The sequence below is a fragment of the Zerene cesonia genome, chromosome Z (genome assembly GCF_012273895.1).
Source record: "Zerene cesonia ecotype Mississippi chromosome Z, Zerene_cesonia_1.1, whole genome shotgun sequence".
NCBI lineage: Eukaryota > Metazoa > Arthropoda > Insecta > Lepidoptera > Pieridae > Zerene > Zerene cesonia.
The window spans coordinates 7,816,451-7,827,879 of NC_052122.1; the positions used below are offsets into that span (position 1 = coordinate 7,816,451).

The following is an 11,429-nucleotide window of genomic DNA, read 5'->3' on the forward strand; positions in this document are numbered from 1 at the left end:
CAGCACGGCGCCCAGCCCCGCCGGCCCCGCGTCCGCCGTCACTATCGTACACAGCCCGGGGTCGAAGTGGGCTAATACGCGTTCAGACGCTAACTCTTTTTTAATTCTACAGAACGCTGCATTTTGCTCACGGCCCCAAAACCATTTCGTATCTTTTTTTAATAAAAAATGCAAAGGATCTAAAACACTCGATGTGTTTGGTATGAAACATCTATAATAATTCACCATACCTAAAAAAGATTTTAATTCACTTACATTTTTCGGACAATTTGCGTTTAAAATGGCTTCAACCTTCTGTTTCGATTTATGTAAACCGTCTTTATCAATAACGAAACCCAAATACTCGATAGACGTTTGAAATAATTTACATTTCTCGTGTTTTAACCGTAAACCTGCATCTTGTAGTCTACTTAAAACTAACTCTAATCTGTGTAAATGTAAAGCTTTTGTAGAACCGGTAATTAATATATCATCCAAGAAAACACATACACCTTCTATACCCGCGAGTAATTGGTCCATAGTTCGCTGAAAAATACAAGGAGCGTTCGCTAAACCAAAAACCAGTCTATTATATCGAAAAAGACCTAAATGGGTATTGATACACGTTAATTCTTTTGAATTATCAAGTAACAATTGATTGTAAGCACTAGAAAGATCTAGCTTAGAAAATTCCAACCCTCCGTGTAACTTTGAAAAAATATCTTCAATCCTAGGCAAAGGATAATTATCGATATACAACACTTTGTTTAGGGTTACTGAAAAATCACCACAAATTCTTATATTACCATCGGGTTTTAAAACGGGAACGATAGGTGTTGCATAATCAGAGTGATCAATCTTTTCCAAAATACCTAAACTAATTAAACGATTTAATTCCTCCTCCACCTTATATTTCAACGGAATCGGCACCGGTCTCGGTTTAAAAAAATTTAATTGACTCCCTGGTTTGATTTTCAAAGTTACTTTATATTTATTAAACGTACCTAAAGTGTCACTAAAAAGTAAAGAATATTTATTCAAAATTTTATCTGCAAGTTCGTTTGAGTCTAAATTATTGTAATTAAACGAACAAAACTCTAAGCCGTAAATAGAAATAAAATCACGGCCTAAAAGTATCGGTTGGTTTTTGTGTGTGTTAACAATAAAAAAATTAATTGGTTTTACGATATTATCATAAGTAACGCTCATACAAATATAACCCAATGGGTTAATCCTAGTACCGTTATAACAATTAAACACCACCCGGCTCGGTTGTAACAACAGCTTACATTTGAAATATTTTTCATAAATAAAAGATGGCAAAACGGATACTGCACTACCGCTGTCTATCTCACAAATAAACTTATGCGAATCCAATAAAACCGTCAGACACATCGATTCTCCCTTTAAACCTTTAATATTGAATAACTCACCAACATCAGAGTCTTTGCCGTGCATTTCTACATAATTATTACGCTTAACATTTACATTACAAACTCGTTGTAAATGTCCTTGTTTCCCGCACTTATTACAACTATAACTTTTGAACCGACACTGCTCTTTGGAATGACCTTTACCACCGCACACAACACATAACACTTTTTCACTGAAGGTGGGGCCCCGGGCCGCCCTCCCGGGGGCGCCGGGACGGACCGCAAACACACCAACTGAGCCGCGTTCGACTCCCGGCTGCGAACTCCCCGATGATACCACATCAGCATTTTGTAACGACACACGGGAACACTGTACGTTTAAGGCCATCTCCAACGCCTTGCTGAACGATAAATTGTCAATATTCTCAGCGAACAATTTTTCTTTTTCTTTGGCATTTACTAAACCCAATACAAATCTGTCTCGTAGTGCTGTGTCTAACTCGGCCTTGAAACCACAATGCTGCGCTAAATGTCGAACTCGCGCCGCCCATTCATTTAAATCTTCCCCGGGTCTTTGTTCAGCCTTATAAAACAAATATCTTTCGGCGAAAGTACTTCTCTTCGCGATGAAATGATCGTTTAACTTCTGCACGAGCGTAGCATATTCGATATTTTCTAGATCCGTGGGGAACACCAAATCTTTTGCGACGCAATAAGTATCTTCCACCAAAGCCGTTAATAACAACGCACGGCGTTTCACCCCGGCTTTGTCTGAACTATCATCAATATTGTTAGCTGTGCAATACTGTTTAAAACGACTTATGAATATACACCATTCTTGCGCGCGGTGGTCGAACATGAGATTGCTACAAAATGACGCATTTCCACTCAACGACATATTTCACGGTATTCTTTGTAGTTTTTCACGCGTGGATTACTATTTCCTCGTCGCCAATTATGGTATTTGGGGCCAAATTGGTAACAAAACACGTGGCTTGATGCAATCACTTTTATTGTCCGTAGCAAACTGACAAGCGTTGAAACATGATTTTAGTCCTACCCACATGTATACACTACACATTGGTATATAGTTCTTATTATTTTATTTACATTAGAGTAGCTAAACCACCCGTAGTAATTGATCACCATCGTCTATGTGCTTATAAATCATTTTGCTTGTGAATAATGAAAAGCACTTAGGTACATGAAATATTTATTTAAAGTGCCCTAAATAAAATAAACTAATTTACTTAATAACATTCTAAATTCAGTTACTATAGACATAAATTAATTATATAAACACATAAAACAGTCACCAGTCAACAGTTATTTATTCAGTTATTTGTAACAACTTCACTGGGCTACAATTAGTCCCTTGATTGATAGTCTATATGTTATGATACCCTATGTTCTTCTTTTGCATGCTAATGATAAAGATTATATATTCTGTTGAAATATCTTTCAACTAGTTGCGCCCCGCGGTTTCTCATGCGTAAGTCTATATCCAGTAGGAATATCAGGATAAAAAGTTGCCTGTATATGTTATTCCAGTTGTTCAACTGTTATGTACATACCAAATTTTATTGCAATCGGTTCAGCAGTTTTTGCGTGAAAGAGCAACAAACACACACATCCTTACAAACTTTTGCATTTATAATATTAGTAGGAATAGTAGGAAGTAGAATTAGTAGTATATCAAACATTAATCCATTCAGAAGCACTTTTGAATTGTTAAAATATTTGATTGGTTTACACTCGAACATTACATGTTTTTATGGACTATATGGATAAAAAACAGGAGAAATCTTTATTATGTTGGTATATTTCATTATATTTTATTATAAAACAGAAAACAAAACAATAATTTAATAATAGTCATATAGTTATTATTGCAGTGCATGAAATGTAATTAATTTTGTTATTCAGTAATATGCAGAAACCCATATAAAATAATAATAAACATTTGCAGTGCTACTATACATAATCTAATGTTGGTAACTAGTCTCGCTAAGAAGCTCGAGAATGGCAAAGCCGATTTTGATGAATTTATAACACTTTATGAAAAGTTTAAAAAAAAAGAAAAATGTGCCAAACACATTGCAAAGTTCGCCTGGTCACCTAGTATGTAGCAGGATAATTGTCGGACAAAATTTAAATTTTAACATTAGATTAAACAAACAATATAATAAGTGTACATTGCGATTTGAAATAAAGATACGTTCGACAGCGTATTTTATATTACGAAAAAAGTAGTAAATATCTATACACAGTTACAAACATTCGCATTTATAATATAAATAGGATATAAATAATGTGTATTACTAAAATAGATGCTCCCATATTAATGAATTTTCAAAAGGGTTTAAAATATGCAGCACATCTACGAAAAAGGTAGTAAACATCCATACACAGTTACAAACATTCGCATTTATAATATAAGTAGGATATAACATAATGTGTATCACTAAAATAGATGCTGATGAAAAAAATTACAAAAGGGTTTAAAATATGTTGAAAAAAAAATTGCTATCACTTACCGCTTCATAGTGTAGGAATCTTATGGTCTTCTAGAATCTGAATTCCAAACCAGAATTGCCAATGTTTTTTTCTTGTGCTTTCTTAATATCTACAACAAAGATAAATAATGCTATTGTTTATTAAAGACAAAGATATTTAATTATAGCTTTATTATCATTAACAGTCAGTCATAATGTCACCTGACATTGGGAAACTCATTAATGTCGCCATACAATAATTTTCATCTGTCATGAGTGGAAAAAATAACAATTATTTTACTGCAGTAAAAATCAGGCTACAAATCAACAAGACATCAAGAACACAACTCAAAGTAAAAAATCACCTACTAAACCGGGATGTGGGAACATCACTACCAATAACAAGAAAAACCTGGCTTAACAAGTATTTCATCCATCTCTTTTTAATAGGCAGAGATCTGCCTCACTTACTGAATCAACGGTTACCTTATTCAGTGCAGATTAGTGCAAAGCTAGCTTCAAAAAATGCAGAAATGTGTTGTCCAGAGTCAGTTATGCTTAGCTCAGAAATGCAGCCAATGGCTCGGCAACGTTTACCTTGACCTAGACTAAAAAAGCGTCTGAGCCGTCACCTCCCGCACCTTCAGCTCATTCTGAGAACTCGATCTCGCTGAAAAGAAAACGAAATCCCTCAGAGAAAATCTAAAGTTCTTTCTAGAGAAAGAACTAGCAATCAGGAACAAAGACAAGAATCCCTAGAGCAAATAAACAATTAAGAGAATATCATCAAACAAAGTGAAAAGTTAGATATTCTCATTCAACAAATAGGCTTCTTGATAAATTTCTTCACTACTGCCGTCATATTTTTTTTATAGTTATCATTACAAAATGACTTTTATACAAACAGCATAACATCCAACACTTATGTGATCCAAAATTAAATATAGCTTCCAAAATAACAGATTTAAAACTAATAAAAGCTTATATAGTAATAAATATGATTAACTTTTTTTAGAAAAGGTTAACAATGATAATGAATTATAACATATTTATAAAAGAATAAATGCATTATGTCAATAAAAAGTAATAGCAATACTAAGTATATATTTATGTTTAATTTATTTGTTAAACAAATCCCGACATACTTACTAGCAACATTGCTTGTAAGTATAAAATTTCCCTATGTATAGTAGTCATTTTATAAAAATGTTTCTGTTCTAATGATCTGACATGATGAATAACATACTGAAACATACATACATCATGATACAAATTTTAAGATAATTTCTCAGTGAGAAACTTGTTGTACATTTACTCAAGTTTAGATAGCAGTTTTGTACTAAGCCTAATCTACTTCAGTTTTGATGCTAAGCTCATTATTTAGGAACTTATTGCTTTGTTATATATTCTATGATATTATAAGGTATGTACTATATACTGTATCATGTTGTGAAAACAGTATATGTTTATGTAGCTACAACATCAATTAATAAAATAAGCAATTGAAATGATTAAAATGAAGAGGGTATATCATATTAATTGTTTTATTAAAATCCTTTGTTTGTACGAATTCAGTATGTTTTCTCAGTAGGTATGTGAACATAAATGTTTTGTTCTGCCTTTTTTGTGACTGTTCAGTTGTCGCAACATTAATTTCATTATTATTCATATGTAATATGATCTACAAGGGGATTATCAAAATGGCCGTGTAAAATGTACAGAAAATGGAGGGTAGTGCGTGAACAGGTATACATGTACGCAGTTATGCTTATTGTGTGTCTACAATTTTACATTTACGAATCCACAACCAAATGTTGTTTAAAATACAATAACTCTTTGAATTAATGTTTAATGTTGTTTATAATTCTAAATAATTGACACGAGTTTTAGAAAACTGTTCTCTAATTTTTGGCTTCGGTAGCGTCTATCTGTAGGTTTGAAGTTAAAAGCCATAAAAAATATGCTAAATACCGTATTATGATACCGTATTACGGTATCATAATTAGCTACTAAAAATACTGATATGTATAAAATATTAATCAATACTCACTGGTCAACTTGCATTAATTACTCGTACTTCCTCCTCAGTCTTCAGCCAAAAAATGGAGGCAAACTATAGATTATATACCTATACACTGTTTCACCCGTTCTACCGTTAAAATCAATGGTTAGCAGACTATGCCTTCTGGTGATTGGTTGTAACTTTTTTTTTAATAATATTTATGGTTATAAGCCTGAACTATTTGCCAGTGTCAAGTTTTAAAAGGTAGGGAAGTAACATGTAAATGAAGAAGAAGCGCTTACCAATATAAAACAACGCCAATTTATTAAAGTAATAAAAACTATAGGTAAATCAAAAACTATAATATCTAATAACTTTTATGTAGAATTTACTGTATTACAAAAACACAAAAATTATTTATAATTTAATATTATTTCAATAGACAAAATTTATATTATCACAATATAAAATATTTTTTTGAAAACCTCAACCCAGCACCCTCACAAGGTTTAAAAAGGACCAAAAATTAACAAAAGGGTATGAGGTCACGCGTAATATTAGTACGCTATTTAGTTTAAATAATACTTGAACCTGGATGACCGAGCTTTGCTCGGTATTTTTTTTTTGTTTTTTTATAAATTGTGTTTTAAAACCTTAATTATTCGCCAAAAAATGTATTATTATTCGCCAATAGATGGGACTACTCAAACGCCTCCTATTTGTTAAAAAAGTTAGTTTAAGTCGATAAAACACGAATATGATATTTTCTAAAAAAGATTCCTAGCTAGATCGATTTATCGCCCCCGAAACCCTCTATATACTAAATTTCATGAAAATATATACAAGAATTGCTCGTTAAAAGATATTAGATTCTATAATACATAGTATTGTGTTATCTGTGGTAACATTTTTCGAGCATATTGACTGGACAATTAAAAGTCTAGACAAAGAGTAGAATAATAATGGACGGGTAAGTCTAGAACGTCAGAGAACGTTTCTAAACAAATTCTATATTGGCATAGTGATAAAGCGAAAAATTGCGATATCGGTTCTATTTAGAGATACTTAAAAAAAAAAACGAAATGTATCACTTGAAAAGGCCCAAATTCTGGCTCTGTCCAATAAGGGCTAAGGTGGCAACACTAGGAATCATCGAGTCTGCCACCTGGTGGCTCGTATACCTATTAAATATTTATTGGTTTTGTTAAATTGTGATTTATTTTCTTAATTGATAATTCATATTTCAGTACATTACATCGTGAACAGTGATTTCGTGCTTTCTTTGAGAGTTCCCTATTCTTTGTTTTTATAGTTTATTATGTGTTTGTAAAAATTTATGACTCTATTGCGGTATTGAATTTGCTTATCTCGTTCGTATTATGTTAAAAAAAAATTACATCGCATAATTACGTATGTGAAACAGAGGACGTCATAATTCATAAGTTAATCAAATCTAAGCAGTTATAATTTGATTAAGGTTAGTGCATTGCCTTGTGGGTACAGTGCCAATGTAAGTAAGCTCATAAAAATTAATTTAGTTTTTAATCTTCACAGAATGGAAACTTCGTACCAAGGAGGTGTGATCGACGACGTCGATAATTTTCAGAGTTTGTCGCAAACAATTGCAAGTAATATCAAGAAAATATCGCACAATGGTAGGTTTTATTGCTATTGATTCACAGTTATTTACTGGTTTTGAATGTTATTGAATGTTATATTATACTGTGTGTTTGTTGGAAAATGATTATTTTATACCTACAGTTTCTTCAATGTCCAAAATGGTCAACCAACTGCAGACTCCTCAAGATTCTCAGGAGCTCAGGAAACAGCTGTGAGTATTTAGATATTATCAATTTTTTATAGTGCTATTGATTATTTTAAAGTTGTAGATTAAAATGAATACATTGTATCTGAGTAGATTTAAGTCTTTCTTTGCTTTGTTTCTTGCTAATTCCTTTTGTAACTTCCTAATTCTAAACTATTTAATTTATTAGTTCTTATGTAAAAATTAATTTAATGATATAATACCTATGGAATTACGCATTAGATTCTAAAGCTTAATCTATTGTTGTATTGTAGTCGTCAGATACAAAACTACACCCAGAAAATGGCAAAAGACACATCATCCATGATAATGGACTTGATGAAAATGCCAACAGACCAGCCAGCTAACAAGTTGACTAGAGACAGACTCAGTGATGAGTACATGGCTACACTCAATGCATTCCAGGTTTGTTAGAGTTTTGATTCTGTGCTATGATAGCTACAATATTTTTATTTTGAAAAACTTAAGTTTTTGGTAGGTTACATACATGAGTTTTTGTAAAAACATTGTGGCCATTACAATTAATGAATCAGACACATTTTAGTATCAGTCAAGCAAAAATGTATCATCATAATTTAAGTTATGACATATATACAGGCAACTCAAAGAACAGCAGCCCAGAAGACAAAAGAAGACGTCAGAAAAGTGAAAGCGCAAAATATAAACATTGGAGATCCATTTGCAACAGGTAAATGTCATTTCAAAGTTCTGATTTTATGATTCATAATTTTTTTTTCCATTGCTAATGAATACCTGTATACCTACATTTTAGGCATAGTTTGTATTTGTTTATTATCTATTGTGATTATGATAAAAAAATTTATAATGTTTATTATGCTTTGTTCTTTTGTTGTCTCAAAGATATAATTGAAAAACTGTGTGATACCTCAAACTTTTTTGGCTTTTTAAAAATATAACTCTTAATCTATCTATCTTCATAATTTTCTATAAAATCTATATCCTAATTTCATTAAATGTAGGTAATTTGCAAATTGAACATCCTAATTAAAAAAAAATTGTTTTGGCTCTGTATGTAGGAAATAAGAACATTATCTTATTTATCAATACAGTGTAAACTCACTAATCTAGCACTATTAAAAACCAGAATGTCGCAAATTATTGGAATGTTTGGATTACGGGATTGCAGTGAAAGAGTCATATATAATGGATAAAATAAAGAATTTCATAGAGGTACATATGTAAATACATAATTACTTTTAAAGTAATCTCTAATTGAGGATGGGTTTTATGCAACTTGTAGTCCTTTCTTATAAAAGTTTTCGTATATGTTGCCAAGAATTATAATATTTGTGGCAGATATGCCAATTTCTTCTGACCATCTTATGCTGGTATTGCAACAAACAACAATATATTATCTGGTTTAATTCTTACAGCAGTTGTTTCAGCTGGACGCTCCATTAACATTCAATTTGCCCAATTATTGAATGTGCCAAAGTGCAAGATTAGTAAATTATGTATATATTTTTGTTAATATTTAATTAGAAAGAATAAGGCATTTGCATAAAACTTCAAAAACATATGGTTTTTACTTAGGAAATCATAGTCACACAGTTTCTTTTTTATTTAAAATATACCAATAATTCTATACTGTGAATATAAAAATCTATATATTTGTAGATAACCATGAAAACAATGCCTTGAATATCATAATTTTTACAAAGTTAACTTTATCTTTATTGAAATATATAATTTAATTTATTTTTTATTTTCAACATCGCCACAAAAATGTATTCACAAACTTTTCCTTTCTTTAATAATTTATTAAATAAAGGCTTCAACATCAAACATTTAAATAGTAGTTTCTTACAACTGAGACAAATAATTAAAACTTACTCCACATTATTTATTTTTCTTGTATATAAAACATTTTATTCAATTATAACATTAAGGTGAAGTTTTGTAAAGAAATTGTAAATACATTTTAGCATAACTTATTATTTTCACTAAGATAAAACCTTAATAGAATGTAATATCCAGTTATTATGAAACTGGTTATAAACATTCTAGCATAGTTAACATTGAAATTGGGCTCTAAGAATTGTAACCAAATGAAGCACTACTAAGTTTAAGTTTGTCATTAATACATGATATTGGCTATATATTATTATGGTTAGTGTTGAGTCATTAAATTCTGTAATCAATTATTTTAATAATTTCCAGAAAATGTTTGAATGATAATGTATTAGAATATGGTCTAAACAACTTGACACTTTTAAATCAAATTGCACTTATCCAATGTTAAGGCTGTTCATTGTGTTGTTTATATTGTTTTTCAGATAAAAAGGTACCTTGATGAGTTGTTTAACAACATCAATAATTATTGTCGAAATCAAAGCAATAGAAAATTACTTTATTGTTTGCAATTTTACAATAATACAAATTACCACTATTAAAAAAACAAAAAACTGATGTGCAAATTATTTAACAACATGAAAGAATTTGGTTTACAGAGAGTACTTTGTACTTATTTTCTTGACTTATAGAAGTTTTTACCAAAATCTTTGGTATCAGCCAGATAATCGCTATATAACTTGATCATTTCCATACAACTTTAGGCAGCAACAGGGAGTTGGTTGAGATGGGTGACACCAATGTGAGGAAGCAGGAGCAGCTCACATTGCAGTCGGAGCGAGAAATGCTTGAACTCGAACAACGCGAGAGGGACATCAAACAACTTGAGGTATGAATGACATTGTTTTGCGACTTTCATAATGTATTTGATTGTTATATTTAAATGAGAATTTTTGTTGAAGTCTATCCACATTTCCATTTTTAAATGAGTCGGATAATAAATGAGTTACATACTTTATTATTGTTCCAATTTCTATGCCTTATAATCAGCTTTAGTGAGTGATTGTAATGTTCTTAAACAATGTTAAAGAAAAAACAAAGCAGCATAACAGTCATTTCAACATGTATTGAAATAAAATCTATTACAATTACACATTTCAAAAAGGTGAAAAGATCAAAAGATATTGAATCAATGGATAAATCATTTATTTTTTATTGTTTGTGTATATATTATACAATGATCAACATAAAAAATGAAAACCATTATCATTTTTTTTTTTATGTTTGTGTATATAACGATCAACATCAAAAATGAAAACTATTATCATATATTTTTTATTGTTTGTGTATACAATGAGGAATATATAAATAAATCGAGATCCTAGTGTTTCATTGCTATCATAAATAAATTTCAGAGTGACATCATGGACGTGAATCAAATATTCAAAGAGCTTGGTGCCATGATCCATGATCAAGGTGCAGTTGTGGACTCCATTGAATCAAACGTGGAATATGCTTCACAGAATGTTGAGAGTGGAGTGCAGGAATTGCATCAGGCTGCTAATTACAAGGTATGCATTGATTATGATTTTTGCGAACATATTAAACTATTTGTTTCCAGAATTTTCCACAGAGCAAATACTAAACAAAACCATATATTATAGTCTCTTTGGAAAAATGATATCATTAACTTGACATATATTTTAGATATAATTTTCAGTGTTACTTAATACATTTTACATTCTTTGAAGTTGAAATAATATATAGAAAAGTGATGTAATTCATTTACTAGTAAATATTTATAGTCCGGTCAATTTAGACATTCGAAGTTACATAAAGTCCCAACAAGCTGAATTTCTGTGAATTTGTTTAAAACATAATTATAAACAATGTCTCCAAGTTCCCCATCATTCCCGTTTAAGGAAAAAATTTTATTCAAGGTC

At 30.8% G+C, this 11,429-nt stretch overlaps 2 protein-coding genes across 12 annotated transcripts in view; one reads left to right on the plus strand and one right to left on the minus strand.

Annotated features, from left to right (window-relative positions):
* The window catches only part of LOC119835858 (protein Jumonji), a 32,467-nt gene extending 26,447 nt beyond the window's left edge, over window positions 1-6,020 (minus strand). For 8 of the 10 annotated variants that reach the window (XM_038360910.1, XM_038360907.1, XM_038360908.1 and 5 more), the window contains exons 1-3: window positions 5,898-6,020; window positions 4,334-4,517; window positions 3,890-3,978 (exon numbers count right to left, since the gene is read on the minus strand). In XM_038360910.1, the coding sequence (XP_038216838.1) occupies window positions 3,890-3,897 (8 nt within the window). In that variant the 5' untranslated portion in view covers window positions 3,898-3,978; window positions 4,334-4,517; window positions 5,898-6,020. The remainder of the gene's footprint in view (window positions 1-3,889; window positions 3,979-4,333; window positions 4,518-5,897) is intronic. The other 2 variants (XM_038360902.1, XM_038360903.1) reach the window with 2 other exon arrangements.
* Window positions 6,021-6,777: 757 nt separating this feature from the next.
* LOC119835603 (syntaxin-7) overlaps window positions 6,778-11,429 on the plus strand; it is an 8,600-nt gene continuing 3,948 nt past the window's right edge. Inside the window, exons 1-7 of one of the 2 annotated variants that reach the window (XM_038360526.1) lie at window positions 6,778-6,819; window positions 7,404-7,504; window positions 7,611-7,680; window positions 7,929-8,079; window positions 8,272-8,362; window positions 10,251-10,375; window positions 10,902-11,057. In XM_038360526.1, the coding sequence (XP_038216454.1) occupies window positions 6,812-6,819; window positions 7,404-7,504; window positions 7,611-7,680; window positions 7,929-8,079; window positions 8,272-8,362; window positions 10,251-10,375; window positions 10,902-11,057 (702 nt within the window). In that variant the 5' untranslated portion in view covers window positions 6,778-6,811. Of the gene's footprint in view, window positions 6,820-6,982; window positions 7,327-7,403; window positions 7,505-7,610; window positions 7,681-7,928; window positions 8,080-8,271; window positions 8,363-10,250; window positions 10,376-10,901; window positions 11,058-11,429 lie in introns of those variants that run through there. The other variant, XM_038360527.1, reaches the window with a different exon arrangement.